Source organism: Musa acuminata, unplaced genomic scaffold (genome assembly GCF_036884655.1).
Source record: "Musa acuminata AAA Group cultivar baxijiao unplaced genomic scaffold, Cavendish_Baxijiao_AAA HiC_scaffold_1137, whole genome shotgun sequence".
Taxonomy (NCBI): domain Eukaryota; kingdom Viridiplantae; phylum Streptophyta; class Magnoliopsida; order Zingiberales; family Musaceae; genus Musa; species Musa acuminata.
Genome location: NW_027021349.1, coordinates 4,190,622 through 4,211,644, shown reverse-complemented (window position 1 = coordinate 4,211,644; position 21,023 = coordinate 4,190,622). Strand labels below are relative to the sequence as shown.

The following is a 21,023-nucleotide window of genomic DNA, read 5'->3' as shown; positions in this document are numbered from 1 at the left end:
ATGTATTTTATGCAATGATTTGAACTTGTATGTCTAAATACTTGATAGTTGGATTTCTCCTTTTTGTTGATGATAAAGGGGGAGAAGTATGATGATGTTGGATTTCTCCTTTTTGTTGATAACATATTGCTTGAATTTTTTAATCCAAGAGTTCTATCAATATGGCATATTGATAGAGGGAGTTTGGTTAAACTCCGGGAGTTAAGGTTAACTCCGTCATCAATTGGTTATCATCATCAAAAAAGGAGAAATTGTTTAATCTCGGATTTTGATAATAAAACCAATTGATAGTATTTATGATTTGATCTATGTTTTGAGTGACGCGGGATGCTTCGATCAGGAAGAGATAATTAAAGTAGGAAGAATCATGTTGGGCCGGAGGAAAACTGAGAAAACCGCTAATCTCTTGAGAAATCCCCTCCTCTAGCTTAAACTTAGAATTTTGTTTAGAATAGAGTGTGTGCTTGTAAAAGTTGTCTCCTAAACCTGTGAAAAGGAGAAGAGGGGTGTAAAAAGGAGGTTGATCTTCGCTTATTAAAGGAATATTGACAGTGGATGCCGGTGGCCTCGACGGAAGATGAATCAGCAGAGTGGATGTAGGTCACGACGACTAAACCACTATAAAAATCTGGTTTGCCTTTTGTTTTGGGCAATTTATCTTACTACAAACCTCCTTACTTACTTATTGCTTTCAATATGTTTACGAATACGCTTTCAAGTTAACATCTTCCAAAATCGGTTTGTGTAATTTATCTTACTACAAACCTTCTTACTGCTTTCAATATGTTTATGAATACGCTTTCAAGTTAACATCTTCCGAAATCGGTTTTCAATGTACAAAACGAAATTTTCAGAACCGACGTGATTTTACCACTGCACTAATTCACTCCCCCCCCCCCCAAAACACAGATCAAATCATAAATACTATCAGTTGGTTTCATCATCAATATCCAAGATTTAACAATTTTTTTTACTTAATTTTATTACTATACGTGTTTTGTTTGCTTAATTTTGTTTACATGCTAGTTTCTTTTGCTTAATTTTGTTTCCATGAGAATTTCTTTTGCTTAATTTTGTTTTCATACCAATTTCTTTTGCCTAATTTTGTTTACATGTCAGTTTCTTTTGCTTAATTTTATCTCCATGCTAGTTTCTTTTACTTAATTTTGTCTCAATGTCAAATTATTTTGCTTAATTTGGTCTCTATGTAAGTTTCTTTTGCTTAATTTTACCTCAATGTCAGTTTTTTTTGCTTATTTTTAAATCCATGTCAATTTTTTTCTTAATTTAGTCTCCATTTCAGTTTTTTTGCTTAATTTTGTTTCCATGTCAATTTCTTTTGCTTAATTTTATTTCCATGCTAGTTTCTTCTATTTAATTTTATTTTAATGTTAGTTTCTTTTACTTAATTTTGTTCTGACTTAATGTTGTTTCCAAATCAGTTTTTTTTGCTTAATTTTGTCTCGATGTCAATTTCTTTTGCTTAATTTTGTCTCCTCGGTTTCTTTGCCTTAACTTTATCTCCATGTTAGTTTCTTTTGCTTAATTTTGTTTCCATGTCATTTTTTATGTTTAATTTTGTTTTCGTGTCAATCTCTTTTGCTTAATTTTGGCTCAATGTCAATTTCTTTTGCTAAATTTTGTCTCCATATTAGTTTCTTTTGCTTAATTTTGTCTGCATGTCAATTTCTTTTGCTTAATTTAGTCTTCATGTTAGTTTCTTTTGCTTAATTTAGTCTTCATGTTAGTTTCTTTTGCTTAATTTTGTCTCTTTTGCTTAATTTTTTCTTAATGTCAGTTTTTTTCGTAATTTTGTTTGCATATCAGTTTTTTTTGCTTAATTTTGTCACAATGTTAGTTTTTTTTGTTTAATTTTGTCTTCATGTCAGTTTCTTTTGCTTAATTATATTTTCATATTAGTTTTTTACTTTAATTTTGTTTATATGACAGATTCTATTGCTAAATTTTATTTCTATGTCAATTTCTTTTGCTTAATTTTATTTCCTTATCGATTTCTTTTGCTTAATTTTATTTTCATATCAGTTTCTTTTGCTCAATTTTGTTTCCATGTTAGTTTCTTTTGCTTAATTTTGTTCCAATGTCAGTTTCTTTTGCTTAATTTTATTTTCATGCTAGTTTCTTATGCTTAATTTAATTTTCATGCTTGTTTTTTTTGCTTAATTTTGTTTCCATGAGAGTTTCTTTTAGTTAATTTAATTTCTATACCAGTTTTAATTGTTAAATTTTATTTACATGCTAGTTTCTTTTGCTTAATTTTACCTCCATACTAGTTTCTACTTAATTTTGTCTCCATGTCAGGTTCTTTTACTTAATTTTGTCTCCTCAGTTTCTATTACTTAACTTTGTCTCCATCTCAGTTTATTTTGCTTAATTTTGTTTGTATGTTCGTTTCTTATGCTTAATTTTGTTTCCATGCCAATTTCTTTTGCTTAATTTTGTCTCAATGTCAATTTTTTTGCTTAATTTTGTCTCCATATCAGTTTCTTTTGCTTAATTTTGTTTGTATTTCAATTGCTTTTACTTAATTTAGTCTTAATGTTAGTTTCATTTGCTTAATTTTGTCTATATGTTAGTTTCTTTTGCTTCGTTTTTTTCTCGATATCAGTTTTTTTTCGTAATTTTATTTGCATGTCAGTTTCTTTTGCTTAATTTTGTCACCATATCAGTTTCTTTTGCTTAATTTTATTTATATGATAGTTTCTTTTGCTAAATTTATTTGTATGTCAATTTCTTTTGCTTAATTTTATTTCCCTATCAGTTTATTTTGCTTAATTTTATTTTTATACCAGTTTATTTTGCTTAATTTTGTTTCCATGCTAGTTTCTTTTGCTTAATTTTGTTCCAATGCTAGTTTATTTTGCTTAATTTTGTTTTCATGCTAGTTTCTTTTGCTTAATTTTGTTTTCATACTTGTTTTTTTTGCTTAATTTTATTTCCGTGAGAGTTTCTTTTAGTTAATTTTGTTTCCATACCTGTTTATTTTGCTAAATTTTATTTGTATGCTAGTTTCTTTTACTTAATTTTGCCTCCATGCTAGATTCTTTTGCTTAATTTTGTCTCCATGTCTGTTTCTTTTGCTTAATTTTGTCTCGATGTCAGTTTCTTATGCATAATTTTTTCTCAATGTCCGTTTTTTTACTTAATTTTGTCTCTCTTTTGCTTAACTTTATCTCCATGTCAATTTCTTTTGCTTAATTTTATTTCCATGTCAGTTTCTTATGCTTAATTTTATTTTCGTGCCAATTTCTTTTACTTAATTCTGTCTCAATGTCAGTTTCTTTTACTTAATTTTATCTTCATATCTGTTTCTTTTGCTTAATTTTGTCTACACGTCAATTTCTTTTGCTTAATTTTGTTTTCATGTTAGTTTCTTTTACTTAATTTTGTTTCAATGTTAGTTTCTTTTGTATAATTTTATTTCTATACTTGTTTCTTGTGCTAAATTTTATTTCCATGCCTATTTCTTTTGTTGAATTTTGTTTCCATTTTCTTTTGCTTAATTTTGTCTCTATGCCAATTTCTTTTGCTTAATTTTGTATTCATGTAAGTTTCTTTTACTAAATTTTATCTCCATTTCAGTTTATTTTGCTTAATTTTATCTCAATTTTATTTTTTTTACTTAATTTTTTCTCCATTTCAATTTCTTTTGCTTAATTTTGTTTCCATATTAGTTTTTTTTGTTTAAATTTATCTTCATGTCAGTTTCTTTTACTTAATTTTACCCCTTTGTCAGTTTCTTATGCTTAATTTGGTTTCATGTTAATTTCTTTTGCTTAATTTTGTCTCAATGTCAGTTTCTTTTGTTTAATTTTGTTTCCATGTTAGTTTCTTTTGCTTAATTTTGTTTAAATGTTAGTTTCTTTTGCGTAATTTTATTTCCATACTTGGTTCTTTTGCTTAATTTTATTTCCATGCTTGTTTCTTTTTGTTGAATTTTGTTTCCATACCAATTTGTTTTGTTTAATTTTATCTTTGTGCTAGTTTCTTTTGCTTAATTTTATCTCAATTCTAGTTTTTTTTGCTTAATTTTTTCTCTATATCTTTTTTTTTTGCTTAATTTTATTTTCATATTAGTTGTCTTAGTCCTTTCCTCCCCAATCTGTAATCCGCCAAGACTTGTTTGAGTCGCAAGGAATGTGTCATCTTAGATAGTGTCAAAAATAGATGGCAAGTAAGTTTCTGATCAATTTCTATGGGGGGAAAATGGAAACCAAAACTCCACATCACTCCTATGAAGGAAACATCGTCTTTCGATTGGGTGAGGAGTTTGGTGGTGGAGGTGAAATGCCACTAGTGTGGTGTTAACACAAGAAAATTGATATGTAAACCATCTTTCTCACTGCTTTTTAGTGATAGGGTGAATCATGCGGTGGTGATTGCGAGTACTTCGTTTCCACTGATATGTCAATTGATTTGTAAATTGATATGTCAGCTTGTGGTTTGCGAGGACTTCGTTTCCACTGACTAAAACTTGGTTGTCAGCACAGCATTCCTCACGTCACTTCTGCATGGCTGTTCTGCATGTGATTGCGGTGGCCCAAATCATGATATGATGATGCTCGTTGTATCTTTTCTCGCGGAATTATCGATCACTGGAACTGTTACTCATATTTTATCGTGGGGGGTGCACAAGTAATGAGCCATCATTTCATGATTAGAGCATGGACATAGCAAATGGTGGAGGTTTTGATAGCATTGACTACCAAATTACACTTAATGGTCCCAATTGTACTTACTGACCAAACATTATCAGTTAAATAAAAATAAATAAATAAATAAAAAGAAAAAACCGGGGAGACCATCAATTAATTTGAGATCACAAGAGGTCAATGTTAGCGACTAAACACAAAAGCACAATATCCGTATAATAAAGGAAAGGGGTTTATTAGTCATGGAAAGGAAGAACATAGTTGTTCAGCATGTCTACAGAGCCCAAGTCCTTCACCGAAGCAAGCAATAGAAGAGAGAGTGTCAACTAACAAGGCGATCCCTAACGCGAGAACACAGTTTGCAAGAGATTAAATCCCCCACTCAGATATATGTTGTTTCGTGGATTTCTCTAGGGAACATCCATATATGTTGTTTCATGGGATTTGAACAGCATAAACAATAGAGCAATAAATCAATCACATAGTGAGACCAAATTTTAACATAGAAAATCCAATGTGGGAAAAACCACGGGACCGTAGTTCACCTCAAATTTCTACTATTAATAGTAATGATAATATGTTTACAATAAGTCTTCTCAAGAATAGCAAGAGGATCACAATAACATCAAGATCATATATCTTGGCTCAAGAATAACATACCTTCATCACATAGATGAATCTCTTAGGTCTCATAAAGTGGGTATAGTAGAAAAGTACCTCAGATAAGGTAAACTATAAATCAACACCGTTAAGATTGTAGAGCTTACTACAAGGATTCTCTGCATAAAATTTGGGCTAAAACTGACAATAGCCACTGATCGTTAAGTAGAAAACTCAGGATCCTAATCTTTCTCTCTCCTTCTCTCTCTATGCTCTTTTCTCTCTCTCTCTGTCACTGCTCGTTGCGCATTCGCTCCACTCTCTCTCTCCCCTATATGTTGTTTCGTAAAATTTGTATCGTGTGTCAGTATATTGATATTAAAAAAAAAAGTCAAAATATTAAAAAAATTATATTTTAAAAATTTTCTCCTAATTTCTTGTATCGTGTGTTAGAACAATGAAACGATTTCTTCAAAGAATTACTCGATCAATATATCAATCAATCCATATACGTTGTTTTGGTGGGATTTGTGCATATCGATTAGTACTGTTGTATAGTGTGAAAGTACATTGATTTTAAAAAATTAAAATAAAAAAATATCTAAAATATTATTTAAAAAATCATATTTTAAGATTTGTCTCGTAATTTCTTGATATATAAATTATATTTAGAAAAAAAATGTATCTAAGCCATAAATGAATACGAATTCTAGGTTAAAGTCAAATATTGTCTTTCAATTATATATTTGTAATCCCAATCATAAATAAACCACTACTTAGTGTTTGCTAAACCATCATAATGATGACTTGAAGTTACTAAGTGAACATAACACACATTTATTTGCCTGATTTAAACAATGGATTTTGCAAGTATTATTTAATTTTTTTTCTCTTCATAACCTAGAGCTGTTGGATCTCAGGTCAATGTATTCTCTTTCTTTGCAATTGCAACCATACATCAGATGCTAAATTAGGAGCTGCCGAGCATAACAAGAACCAAATTCTTATGAAATGAGGAACTGATTGACAAATTTCAGAAAGAAAATTAATTGTAGCAGCTATTTCAGAAATCGTCCTATTTTGGCCAAAGGGAAAATCCTAAAACATTATGCCACCTGCGCATATATGATGATAAATACTACAACAAATGATAGTGGTTCATGTTTAAATATACTTGCGTAATCTGTCAACAATCTTTTCATAGTATAGTAAGCCATCGAACATTGGTTTTATGGTTTCGATGCCAATTAAAAAAACATAATCTCGAGAATAAAATTTAACAGAAGATGACTAATGAAAAGGGTAACTTGAAACTACCTGGATTGAGATCTCCTCCTGTGTCGGAGACAAAGCTTTCCTCACAAATTTGGCGCCTCTAGTGCAGAGAACTTGGTATTCAGCACATGAAAAATCAAACTGTCAAGCTAGACCATTAAGCATTCATTCAGAGCAATTGATTAGATGTTGCATTGGTAGTGTGATCCACACGATAGGAGAACATTAACATACCGTTGTGTGTGTATGAATGTATTTATCAGAGTTTGCTAGAAAAAAAGTGTATATGAATAAGCAAGCATACGGGTGGGACCAATTAATTTGCTACGAGCGCTCATAAGCTTTTCTTAGATAGTACAAACAAATCTCGGTTGTACTGCTACCTGAAGGACTGCGATGCGTCCACAGAAAACATTTATGGTTACCAGGACATTCTCCCACTGCATTAAAAGTACAATATGAATGCTGGGAAATTGTACGAGGAAACATACCGATTGATATCTGGAGTGACAACACAAGCTGCTAATACTTAAACATACCGATTAATTTTTTCCTGTCATGGAGAGATGTCATGAAAGTAAATTACCTATGACAATAGACAAAAAGTACTGAAAGGATAAGAAAAAATTAAACGAGGATAGTGAACTGTAATAAAAGAAAAGTGTATCGACATAGAAAGTGAAAAGCTGTAGGAACTGTGAAAACATGTGGTGATCAACGAGAGAGCAGTGATGATCATTCATGCAACTATTACCACAGTGTATGTTAGAATCTTGAAAGTTACTATGGATCACTTGTATGCTAGTATTGTACCAGTACAAGGGCAAGCAAATGTAACAACAGTTGGCATGAATCTGGATGAGAAACATTAGTGACAGCAATAAGTCACTCAGGTTAACACCGAGGGTAACATGAAGCCAGATTAGAAATAAGCTGACTAAGGCATGCTGCTCATTGTGTTCTGAAGATACCCTTCTGAATGTTTCGGAAATGTCCTCAAAAAATAATAATAATAATAATAATAATAATAATAAAAGCCAGATTAGAAAAGTTGGCTGTACAAACTAAAGAAAAGACAAAGGGATGACAAAAAAATCAACAGAAATGGTCATGTTTTGGCTGAGTCTGACTGGTGTATGGATTTAGTAATATAAACAGAGGTGTCAAAAACCCATCCCCTCCTTTAAATGGTCTTCTTTATGACCATTTAAGGTAACCATATATTTCTTCCTCGCATAGGCAAAACTTCTCAAAAGATTTATATTTAAATATCCTTTTTAAGCTAGTGAGTGATTGGCATACTCAATAATTGTTCATGGTTATTTTTTTTTATCGCATAACAATATAAAATTTGGCATGAGATTGTAAAAAAGATTTAACGTGAGATGCAAACACAAAGCAAAACCATTCAATACAGCATTGTATGTATGATGCCCCTAACAATCTAATAAATCTCAGAAACACAGGAACATTAAAAAAAAATAAACAACAATAATTGATTGTATCAGAAGATCTTGTATTCTATGATATCATATATCCCATTTAAATTGGTTTCATGCTAAAGCCAACTCCAGCTTGCTGCCGAGTAATAGCGAAGAACAAATACCATATTAATCACACTGACAGATAGAGGAAGCACCAAAACCTAAATTCTTGCACAAAAATCTTGTTGTTCCCAATTTCCCACATTCTACTATTACACTGTTCTAGCAAAAAGGTGCAGTGTTACAAAGTATTCATACCTTGCAAAGCTATACTATAATTGGGTAATTCCCAAGCATTTTCAAATAATTATATATCGACAACAATGTCTGTAGATGGAAAGAAGACGAAGAAGAACGTAAAGGACAGTGAATCAGAACTATGACTACGATGATACCAAGAAATTGAAATTTAATTGTGTTTCTCATCTAAAATCTATGTAAATATAATATAGCATCTTTTATTGTAAGAAAAGATAAAACGGAAACATTTTTCTGACAAATACCAACAAATCATTCCTATATGAAAAATAAATTTCATTGGAAATAATGCATATTGTAAAAGGACATGAAGCAAAGAGCAGCATCGCCTTGTCCAGACTTTTTTACTATCAGTCAAATGTGACATGTTAACTATGAATAGGAGCAACTCTGCATTGTATTTTGCCATTATAGTGCTCAACATTCTTTAACCAAGGAAAGGTAAAAATTTATATCTTTCAACATAATCAAGTCAAAGAACCACGAGGCAATAAAAAAAGCATAGTGTCCCCTTTCTTTCTCTTGTTTCACTGATCTATCATCATTAGATCTATCATCATTACAGATCTATCATCATAATAAAAAGGACACAGATCTATCATCATTACAGAATACAAACAATTTAACAGGAACATGACTCTCGAAATTAAGAAACTTAAAGATCACACTTGATTGACATTAGATAGTGAACATTAACAGCAAAGTTTGTGTATTGACCACATGGTTTTAAATAGCACCGATAAGCCAGTACATATCGATCATATGGATTGACTGATGACAACAGATATTGACTATTTATTTTTTTAACATAAAATCGAAAAACAAGACAATATCTCATGAAGCATGCAAAAGCATGAGATTTCTTTCCCTTAAAGGCACCAATGATGACAATCTTATTTAAGGAGACTCAATCTCAGAGAACAGTCAAATATCAAAACTTGCAATAAGCATGTCTATAAGTATACTGAATTTAGTATAAATACACAAGTTAACTATCGATACAGTTCTACAATGTCAACAAGAACGAAGAAAATACAAAGCCAATATTTCCACACACTATTGCACGTGACTATATTTAGAAGGGGGATCATTAAAAATTTTTCCTTCCACATCATAAGCAAACGGCATAAGAAAAAAAATTTCCTATAAAGCATATCCAGGTTACTGACATAGCAAAAGTAGGTTCCATGATACACAGTTGCAGACATCATCCCGAAATCTCTTTGTCTCTTGAGTAGTCGATATAAATTTAAAACTTACAGATCTTTGCTGCTTTCTCCTGTGAAACATCATCCTTGCCAGCACTAGTTCCTTGAGTAGAAGGTACAGTTGAGTGTATTGGATGAGATTTATCCTGATCCAAGCTTTCATTGGGCCTCAGTATACACCTTGCTCCTGCACTAAGTTTAACAGGTCGTGATCTTGTGTGACCAGATTTTAAGGGGAATGACACACCTGAAACCACGACTATATCCGTTTCATGATCTGCGTCTGAAAGGACATCTATTCTTCTGTTTGCACAAGCACTGATTTCTAATGATCCTATAATATTTGGTTTCCCTCCGTGCAGCTGCTCTTTTATAACTGATGTAGGAGAATTTAAGTCTTCTTGAAGTTTGAGGTTAGGCCCTTTCACTCTTTCAATGATCTTATCATCTTTGGCTGCAGGCTTTCTACATCTTTTAGAATGATTCTGATTCTTAACATGAGAAAAGTCAAATCTCATGCCATCTTTAGCTTTGATGTTGTATCCATAATCTGAGGACATTGAACTGAAGTTATCTGTTGTTAAGGCTGAAACAGATGAAGGATAAACTACAGACATGGGAGCATACGAATCATATGTTTGAGACATGCTGCTACTACCACAAGGGAAAGTTGTAATGTGCTTTGAATATGAAGCATAAGGAGAACCACTATTTTCTGCTATGGTGCAGGACTGACCCTCTGCAACTGGGTGAAAAGGGATAAAAGGTGGCTGTTGACTGGTTGCATTTAGCAGCCAATGGGGAATTTTTTGTGAAAAAGGACCTCTTGATGTTTGGATAGGCACTTGATTAGCATATGGGGGGTGGGAAGTTGATGGAATGTTGTAAGATATACTATGATTGTGTCTGCATTGGGATGAATTTAGAAGCATATGCTGGCATTTTTTTTGCGGATGGGATGTCCCAAATGTTTTAAACTGTCCCATATCCAAAAACTGAGTTACTGGGGAACAATGAGCTGCAGAAGTTGATGCTTTGCTAAGAAAAGATTGGCATGGAATTGGATTTATATTTTGAAAGCCACAATTACCACTGGGAGAGTTCGCATTACTTATTAACCAATGAGATCTAAAACCATGATGTGTCCAATCAAACATATGTTTATCTGCTGATATACAACAATAGTTTGAAGGTACCTCTAATGACTTGTAAGGAAATTCCCTTGATGCCCTAGATTCTGCTTGCAAAATGCATTCCTCATCATGCCGTCTCTTCAAAATGGGTTTGTCATACACCCTTGTGGTGTCGCAGCTGGTAGTCATAGTTTCCTTGTCAGTATAGGTTTTCCCTCCATTACATTCTTGGTTTTCTTTGTGGTAGCAACCAACAGTGACATTTTTACCCATCAGACGCATAGTTGGTTGGATAGCAGGCCAAACACCTAGCTCCAAGTCCCTCTCTGGATGAGAATTCAACCTATCAAAGCAATTTCCTGTTACGATGTGATCGGTACACCCACAACAACAAATTTCCATCTGTCTAGAATCGCAACTGTCAAATTGAGTTTTGTCATCGGATTGATGCTCCACCTTTCCAAGACCTTGCAACTCAGTAGAACAGTCAGATATCACTACTTTACTTGCAGGATAGTAGTGCTTCAAGAACCAATGTTGATCATCCTCATGGTAAATTGGTGCAAAAGGAAACTTGTCATTTGTCCTAACATGGTTAGATTGGGGCTGAAAATGACTGGAAGAGGGAAGAACCTGAAGAGAATTCAATGCAGAATTTGGCATCTTATCTACCTCATGAAACCCTCTATTACCAGGATGCAACTGGATAAACTCTCCCTGTGAATTAAGAGGCAACCCAGTGAAACCTTCCTCTGTGCACGTGTCCCTCCAAAAAGGCCGCACATTTGGTGATGCTTCTACAGCAGCCTTTGATATAATTGAAGAACAAGTGCTAATTACCATGTCTTTTGATAGATGATGCACTGGCTGAAATTCAGGAAATTCATCACATACATATTTCATAGGGTCCATCATATGAGTTTGACCCTCAGTGGATTGCATGATCCTTTGGTCTGAACAATATATCCAATGCTGCTTGTCTCGGTTTAAATAATGGCACTGTGAAGTTTTTGCATTAGAAACTGAAACAGACTGTCTAATAGAATCATGAAAACTGTAGATATCATCTGAGGTTAGAGAAAAACTTTGTTCCTGACAGTTTCCAGGATCAGAATCAAGGCCATGTTTGTTCACAAGACTGGGATCCTTATGCTCAGCTAGGTACGTGGGACTAGGTGTCAAAGTGGATCCATCCAGACTATCATGGTTTAAATCAACACAATCCAGCACTGGTTGATTTAAGTCAAATCCAACCAAAGGTGTCATTTTTGTGACTGCAGAGTCTTTATTATTTACATGACCATAAGAACCAGTGAGTTGCTTTTCAAAGGAAATTTCACCTGTCTCAATATTTCCTGCAATAACTCCATCATTCAAGTTCAGTTGAGCTGTTCTATCATTCAAGTTCAACTGAGCTCCCTCAGTGACAGATGGACATTTCTCCAAATTCTCCAGATCTGTTGGTGCAGCCAAGACATCAGAAACTATTTTGCAAAGAGTTTGCAAGTAAGGCAGCTGTAAAGGCAAACATCTTTTGGCAAGCACAGATCCACCATCCTTACCAGAAAAACTCAAACGCTTGGCTGACTTGCAACATAGCTCTACAATATCATCACACTTCATATTTTCTCTTTCTATTGTCTTTCTCTTCTTCGTAGAAATACTTCTTTTTTGTTTCTTAAGAGGAGTATGTGCAGGAGGCACCCATGCTACCACCTGGTTTCTGGAAACCAATTTTGAATACTGAACAAGTCTAAAGATGTAATTCTTTAGGAAAGTTCTGACTGTTGTTGGCTTCGTCTGGTTATGAACATGTTTTTTATGCATCTTTCCGAACTGTTTATACACTTTGTTTCTAAGTAGTTTGCAAGTATCAATTGGAGATGCCATTTTGAACTTCTTGCCCTGGAAAAGAAAGGACAATAATTTTTTAGCTTCTGAGAACTTCCTACAATCATAGGATGTAGTGGTAAAATATATCTCATTTTTCCATGAGGAGAAATTCACCTACCACTGCAGTTAGGTTTTATTGCAAAAACTGAAATATTAACTAAGTTCTGGATAAGCTGATATAAGCTCATCCTCTGGAGAGAAACATCTACAAATTACACTGGAGTAGAATGAAAATAAGGAACAAAAAAATGATCTGAAAAACAAATCAATATGGTTTACCACAAATTACATTGATAAATCAATGTGTAGTATCATACTGACATGCAGGTAACTTAATAAAACTAAATGGCCATGCCAACCCAAATGTATCATGGAGTAAAAAGCAGAAAAAACCCAATTCCTTATCTTACATTGCACGACACAGTTATGCAAGCATCTCCAATCAAGTGATTCATTAATTTTCATTCATCATGGTGGTAATAGTGTAACCATAAGCCATACCTACTCAGCTCTTTTAATGGTAAAGCTCAACATCGTTCTGCATCTCCTGGTGCTTTTAAGAATGGTTATCATAGTGGACTAGTTGGGACACAAATGCCAAAATGGAACAAGATATCACTTCAATAGTGCTGAAATGAGAAAGAAAAGAAAGAACAATCAACCATTTTTATTATCATAACACATACATTGAAATTGGTACTTGTTGAATAACGGCCGATATCAGGAAACTAGCTCTTCAATTTTCAATTTAATATTTTCATACACATATGTCTCCATGGTAAATTATATTTTGTTGGGCAATATATTACTCTAAATTGGCTGAGATAATTGACATCAATAGGGTAAGTTACCAAACAAAAACCAATACAAGAACTAGGCCTGCTTCTTCATTCAGTTTCACATAGTAATGACTTGAACAAATGGGCAGAAATTGCAATTTGCGTTGGTTGCTTTAAAATTTATTTGGATTTTCTAAAATTTAATAAGCCTCCTAAAAATCATATGCAATTGGATAAAATAAAGAAATTGAGCTTTTTCATCCTCTGAAATGCTTTCTGATAAAAGAATAGCTTGAGGGTTTGATTAGTTTGGGAACAAATTATTCAAGATGGTTATATTCAAGGTTCGAAATACCGTACCATACCAGCGTTTCGACGTTCGCTCGGTACGGTACGAAACGGTATACCGCTCGATGTGTGTATATATATATATATTTATTTATTTATTTATTTATTTATTTATTTATATGTATATATATATATATATATATATATATATATATATGTATGTATGTATATATATGTATATATATATATATATAATCCGAAATAGACGCCTCGGCGACGTCGCGTCGCCTCGGCAACTTCACCGAAAAAGGCGACATTGCATCGCCTCGGCGACATCGCCGAATGTCGCCTTTTTTAAAATATTTATATATAAATATATATTATTTTATTATTATTTTTCGTTCCGTCCGGTAACGGGCGGTCCGCGTACCGGTATGCTGTCGGACCGGTATGTACCGCCCGGTACGGGCAGTATCATTCGGTATTGCCTACCTTGGTTATATTTAACAACTCCGTTATTCAGGATTTTCAATCATACATTATGGGATGGCACATAAACCACAAAATTAGGTTACTATTGATCAGAAACTCTCTTAAATATTAGCTTTATTTTCTTTAACATAAAAATACCGGTCATGAAATATGGATGAAAATCAGCCCATCCCAATCCATATCAGAATATTATAAATAAGGATTGCCAAATATAATAACGACCAAGGTATTAAACCTGGTAGCATATATTATCCTTGTTCAGTATATTATGGGATACCTACAGAAAAATAGAATTTTCAAAAGGTGTTGCTGTTCTTTGGTACAATACAGTACCTAAACATGATCTAGTTGAAATGTGTTACTACCATTAGTTGATACTCATCAAAAGCAGTTGTGGTCAAGAGGTTTCCAAATTCAGATTCTTCCAATCCCAACTTGTACAACCAAAACGTTGGGATAAATTTCAATTTAAATGGACCAAAGAATTAATTTTAATTTTTGCAATTATTTGAGTCTTGTTTCCACATGCTGATCTATTCACATAGGATGTCTCTTTTCCATGAACTGGACCATTTACCACTCTGGATGGTGGTTCCAAGTGTGTCACAGCAAACCTAGTAACTTTGATGCACACTCTTATTTATGAGGATGCTTCAAATTTTAAGATGCTACATCTACTTTTTATATAAAAGAAAAAACATCTAATGAATAAACATGAGGTCATTAGCACCTCTATTTTTTCTTTCCCTGTAATCATAGAGTATGGCCAATTGGTTCTCTTCCAACATCCATCAGTGTTATTGTTTGGCAAAAGCCATCATTATAAATCATCCAATCTCATTTTCCATTTATATCTTCTTAATCAGTGCCATGGCATGCCTCTATCAACATAATGTCAACAAGGAGCATTACCATGGTACATAAAGTGCCCACCAGTTACCACAACAGGATATATCTACAAAACTGAAATCCCTTCTTTTTCTATCATATATGTGCAAATCCATATTCACAATGGATATAAATACTTATTGAAGTAACAGAGCAAGCAAGATGAAACTACATAACAGAAAATACACTAGCTCATAAATTGCTCCTGAAATGAAGTAAAAGACGAAGCAAAACTACAAACAGGACTTGTAAAACCGATTAACAAAAGATACAAAGCAGATAGGTGAACTTCCCACAAAAATTCAAGATAAACAAAGGGAAAGGTAACTTATTTCTATATGAAATTCTGGTGATTTTAGTGTCAGCATTAAAGGCAGGTATATATTCAGATTTTCAAATCCTTGTTAATTAAGGCAGCACAGAATTATGACCAACTGCTTAAAGGATTAAAATCAGAGTCAAGGATGGTGCAATGGATCATTAAGCTGGGATGATAGATTGAGAACTACCAATACAGTGAACTAGAAAAGGTGCTAGTTAGCTTTCTCTATACAACTGAGATGGGACAGTTCTTTTGTGTACATTCAGAAATAATTGAACAAGATGATGATCTTACTAAGACAAGGATGTTGTGAAGGATGTGTAAAGCTCCTAGGAAAGGTAGAATAGAAAATGTCTATATTCATGAACAATCAAAGATTGCTCTGGTCAGGAGCTATACTAAGGAAAATCATTTAAATAGGCATTTTGAGAGCCTTTTTTTTCCAATTTCTCACAAAATTCACCTTAATTTTCTCTTAAATCCCTTCCAAACTTATTGATGGAGGATCCCAAACCATTGACCATCTCATGTCATTCATTTTTGGTGCTAGGAGCATTGTAATAAATTCAATTTAAGAGTATCAAACTCATATTGTTCCTAGATGCATCGTCCGAGTTTGAGTAGGTACATACATTTGTTTTATATTTCATTTATTGTTTTATGATATAAATTTAGTTTAAAGTTGTCTAATTTCAATTGTATATAACCAGAAAAGTAGAGGGTTTTCTAGAGCCTACAAGCAGTCCCTAAAACCCCCCAAATCTGCCCTTAGTCTCACTCCTTCTCTTTCTCACTCTCATTTTCTCTCTAATGTCTCTCAAAATTCACTAAATTCTATCTTAAATCCCTTCCAAACTAATTGATGTGAGGACCCTGATCCATTGATCCCCAACTCACGTCATTCATTTTGGTGCTAGGACCACTATAATAAATGCAAATTAGGGTACTGAAGCCATACTGGTCCTAGTTGTATCTAAGTCCGAATTAGGTATATATCTTCATTTTATATCTCATTGGTGTTTTATAATGTAAATTTAGTTTAAAGTATTCTTCATATCTTGCTCTCCCCACCATCAAAACTAGAGATACATAGGTATTTGTAGATAAACTAAACCCTACTAGGGTTTACTTCCTCCATAAGGATTCCTTCTCGTACTAGGATTCCTTGTCCTATAAGGACATTACTCCAAGAATCCTAAAATACTTATCAATCTCAACAATCTCTCCCCTGGTGAATATTTTATCCACTTTTATTCTTTCTAAAGAGAAAATACATTTACTTCATGCTCCTTCAAATATTGGTCACTCGTCCTTGTTGAATCTCTGATCAATACTTATCAATCTCAATAATCTCTCCCTTGGTGAGTATTTTATTCACTTTTGTTCCTCCTAAAGAGAAAATAGTTTTACTTCACACTCCTTCAAATATTCGTCGCTTATCCTTGTTGAATCTTTGATCACCGAATCTCTTAGCCTTTAATACCACTCATTAGGAAGGAAGAGAAGACTTTCAAAAACTAAAAGAAATCATAGAGATCAACAATCAAGAACGTACCAAAAAGCCGACACAAGATTTAACATGGTTTAGTAACTCTTGCCTATATCCATGGAGAAAAATCAAATTCTTCACCATATGAGATCAATTATAAGACCCTTAAGTTATCTCCACTCAAACATAATTCCCTTGTATACTGTCTCACATAGACCCCAAATAATTTACACCTTTCTCTCACCTTGTCTAGAAACCCTAGAGAGCACCCTCTCTAAACACCCTAGAGAGAAACTAGGACCACCCAAAGTATTCATCACATCTTGCTCTCCCCACCACCGAAACCTAGAGATGCATGGGTAGAGAAGAACTAAGCCCTAATTGTTAGGCCTTTCGTTCTCCATGAGAACTCCTTGTACTAGGATTCCTTGTCCTCCTATGACACTAGTTCTAGAAATCCCAAGACACTTGCCAATCCTAGCACACCCATAGATAGATTCCGTTAGGATAGCCTTCTCTATCAATTCATGGGACAACCTCATCGAGAACATTCGATTAGCCAAATGAAAAGATTGAGGAGAGGAGGATGACAACAAGAGAGGACCCACGTTGCTTCAATTGATTTGCCTCAAAGGAGGCCCGAATAACTTTGGCCACCACCGAGTTCTTATTCAGTACCTTATCCCTATTTGAGGTGGCGAATGGACAACTGATGTAATTTTGGCTTAATGATGATAACAATTCCTTTATCTTTATCCATCAAAGATACTTCCTTTATCATCATCCACCAATAATACTCATAGGTTAAACTTGCTCTAGCCTCTTTCTTCATAACCAATCAACAAAAGGACCAGCCCATACTCAAGCTTCATCCATACTCAGGCTAAAGACTAAACCTCCGTTCAAATCTAACATGGCTCGACTTGATTAATTTCTATTTTAGTATATAATTATTTTGTGCCAGCTCAAGTATCTTATACTTAAAATTGAGGTTTCCCTAGATATCTAAAGCTGACTTCTCTGAATCTACAATGCTTTAAAGTTCCAAAAGTTTGTGCCTTAGAAAACTTTTCTTTCTCTCCTAGTACTCCCATTGTTCCATGTATCTTCTTCCCCAATTTCTAATAGATCAATTTACACTAAATAATTCATGAGGAAAAGTTGGCATTATTAAGTATTATTTTTGCCATATGATTTCTTCCAAAGTACATTCATAAATTTCAGAAAGTGATATTTTTATGTTTTGGTTCATTCACTTGTATGTTGCTCAACTTTATTCACCCAAGTTAAGAGTTTACCATTGTGACCCCCGACATTTTTTGTTATTCTCTATGTATATTGTGCCACTAATATGTTGTGCCTTCATCATCTCAATAATTCTTAGGAAGAAAATGATCTCTTGTGCCTCATACTAATTAAGAAACAATTCTGGAAATCCTCCACACCTCGTACCATCACTGACCTATTCATTTTTCCACGTTCAACAATTATATATTCACTCAAGGTTCTAGGTGAAATCTTCCAGCAATGATGAATAGTGTTATCTACGGCAAAAAGGAAATTTTGTCCTTCCAAATCGTAACTTTCACCCCAGAAAAAACTAGATTAAGGAACAATCCTGAGACTTCTTCTAGTAATTTAATTCATCTTACAAGCTGTTTTGTTTTTCTATTTTATGTTTCCAACAAAACGACAATGTCACTCCAATGCTATAATATCATTTCTTCTAGTGGTCATTGGTTTTATATTAGCCTCCTTTAAGGGCAAAAGGAGAGAACTTACAGCAAATAAAATATACAAATTGCTATACTATGAACCCTCTTTTGTTTTCAAATGCCATTTAATTCACCAAAAGACATAACTTTATGGGCTGCAGTTAGCTATATGTTAAGTGACAAAGCAGACGAACATCAAGCTAACAGATCGGTACAAGGGTACACTAAACCATCAATCATGTGAGAAGCTGACTGATTTAATAATCATAGGCAATGATCTAGAGTACTGCACCTCGATTACGGTAGCAATGACATATTTTATAATGCAAAGACTATCAATACATTTTTTGTTAATCCTTCATGCAAATGAGGTGTTTCTCGGTCCTCTTCGATCTTGTAGTAGGTTGGTTCAATTTCTTAACAGGGTTACTCTCGAATCCTTCGAAGTAAGTGAATCAAACATTGGACAAGTAGATCTGAAACAAATTATCTGTGGCCGCAATGAAGTAGATAATCGTGCCAATGAAGGAAAATTATCCATGGCCACATTGAAGTAGATAATCGTGCCAATGAAGGAAAATAGATCCACAAAAGCTGGAGCAAGTGCAAAACGCAATGCCCTTCCTAGCTTCACCGCCATCAATGGATGAAGGGACGAAAAGAGAGAATGAGCAATGTTCTCACTCGACCTACAGACTGCTTCCTAGACCCAAAACGTCAGCTGACACTTTGTTCACATCCGGAACACGCACAGCAATCCATGCCAAGCAGAAGCCGTGCACCTGCCACTCATCAACCAAAGCCCTAGCTGATTCCAGCCACCAACGGCCCAACTACACTCAAAATCCACATGAAATATCAATAGCCCATCCACCCAAAAATAGCAATGATCCGTATTCCCCCTATACCCTAATGATCTTCCTGACCTGACCCTTAGCATGATTAAGCAATCCATAGTCATACTAAAAATTACCGCATACAAAGGTACAGGATCCATACAGCCAGTACAGCCACATGCTATGCAGTGTAAGAGTAAGCAAGTGAAATTATTGCATACAGATACAGAAAGGCTGGGGTTAAAGTATGCGTCCTCAAGAACATCCCACGTACCTTTTTAGCAGCGCGGATCTCAACCTTGAGTTTCTTCTTTTTCGCCATCATCTTCCTCGTGACCTTCAAATTTTTGTTTGCCCCAATCTGTTCTCTCACCCTCCTCTTCCTACCTTCCTTGACCCGTTTCTTTCTCTTCATCAGCTCTAATACATCCCCTCCATCGCCGATCCCACAATCGCTCTTCGCGGCAGCTGCTTCTTCTCCTTGCTCTATGCCTCCACCACCATCCAAGCCGTCTAGTTCCTGTACACCGTGAATCATGGGGGCCACCGCAAAGAGCTCGAGAAGAGATCTCTTCTTGAGCGTTCGTTGTTTTGCCATGGAAGGAGGAGGAGCTTTCATCTGCCCCTCCAAGGCCAACGCCTCCTCGCCGCCTGCATCCAGGCCGCGGCCGTCATCAGCAGAGTCAACCCCGGGTCCGTCCCGGGTTTCAACAACGATACCCACGGCAGCTCTTTCGACCGGATCGACCGCCTCGCCGGCGGATCGCGCTGTCCGCATCTCATCGACCCACCACCGAAATCTCCGAGTCGGAATCGGGGGTAAAGACCGCCCGGTTCTCTCATCCGCGAACGGCCAGCACTTGTCGTAGTCGACGCTCCTCATCCTCGCCGCGTACTCTCTTTCAATCCCCGAACGAGAACCAATAAATCAAACCCCAATCAGAAATCAACGTCAAAAGAAACAATTCAGAGAGTATACTCACCGAATCGAGAAGCTGTCCATGGAAACCGCCATCGATCGATCGAGAGAGAGAGAGAGAGAGAGGAGTGGGGCAGACCAGAAAGCCAAGAAGGTCACGATGAAAGAAATAGTTAATAATAGAGGGGGAGAGAGACAGAGAGAGGCCGCAACCGCTCACCTTTTTCCTTTGCGTTTTCCCGCTCTACGCCTCGGTTTTCCAACCCCACTCCCCATACTATTTATTGCGGTAAAGCGACCGGTGCCAACCGGCCTGAAGAAACCCCAACCCGTCCTCGCGCGACGTTGACACGATCTCAGCCGTCCAACTGAGTCCTGATCATGCGTGATGTGGTCACCGTCATGATTTCGATCGCGAACACGCTGCCACAAGCCTGCCGGTTCCTACCACTCACCCCCTGACATATCATCAGGAGGTTGCTCGGGCCCACCAAGTTCCAATGAAAAGCCAGGTAGACGCGTTGGTCGGTTGTTTCGTTTCATCGTGTCTCGAGAACGACGGCGACACGTGGACAGCGGGGCCCGCACTTCAGTGCACCTGCCGCTGGCCGCACGGCACCAGGCGGACGCGTCGGCGAAACGGACGGTCCAGATCCGGTCATTCGGACACGCGGCTCGTCCTCGCCCGATTCGTAGCCTGCGATTGGGCGGTCCCGTCGACGCTGACGAAGACCAGGCAAAGGAAAAGGACAGAGAGAGAGAGAGAGAGGAGGA

The 21,023-nt window shown here is 35.4% G+C and overlaps 1 protein-coding gene across 3 annotated transcripts; it reads right to left on the bottom strand.

Moving 5' to 3' along the window:
* Positions 1-9,216: 9,216 nt before the first annotated feature.
* LOC103999669 (uncharacterized) lies at positions 9,217-20,496 on the bottom strand. Of its 3 annotated transcripts, none has more exons than XM_009421480.3 (4): positions 20,314-20,496; positions 19,605-20,229; positions 12,191-12,533; positions 9,217-12,085 (listed from the first exon to the last, which is right to left on the bottom strand). In XM_009421480.3, the coding sequence occupies exons 1-4, from the start codon at positions 20,343-20,345 to the stop codon at positions 9,537-9,539; spliced, it is 3,549 nt and encodes a 1,182-aa protein (XP_009419755.2). In that variant the 5' UTR covers positions 20,346-20,496; the 3' UTR covers positions 9,217-9,536. The 3 variants fall into 3 exon arrangements, with proteins under 3 accessions (XP_009419755.2, XP_009419754.2, XP_009419756.2); XM_009421481.3 differs by having other exon boundaries at positions 9,646-10,045; positions 10,692-12,533; XM_009421479.3 differs by having other exon boundaries at positions 9,217-12,533.
* Positions 20,497-21,023: the final 527 nt, after the last annotated feature.

Coding starts and splice junctions, on each gene's coding strand:
- LOC103999669 (XM_009421479.3), bottom strand. CDS start 20,345: ATGGCGGTTTCCATGGACAGCTTCTCGATTCG. Junction 20,230..20,313: donor ATGGACAGCTTCTCGATTCG/GTGAGTATACTC, acceptor GGGGATTGAAAG/AGAGTACGCGGCGAGGATGA. Junction 12,534..19,604: donor AGATCCGCGCTGCTAAAAAG/GTACGTGGGATG, acceptor TTTCTTTTCCAG/GGCAAGAAGTTCAAAATGGC.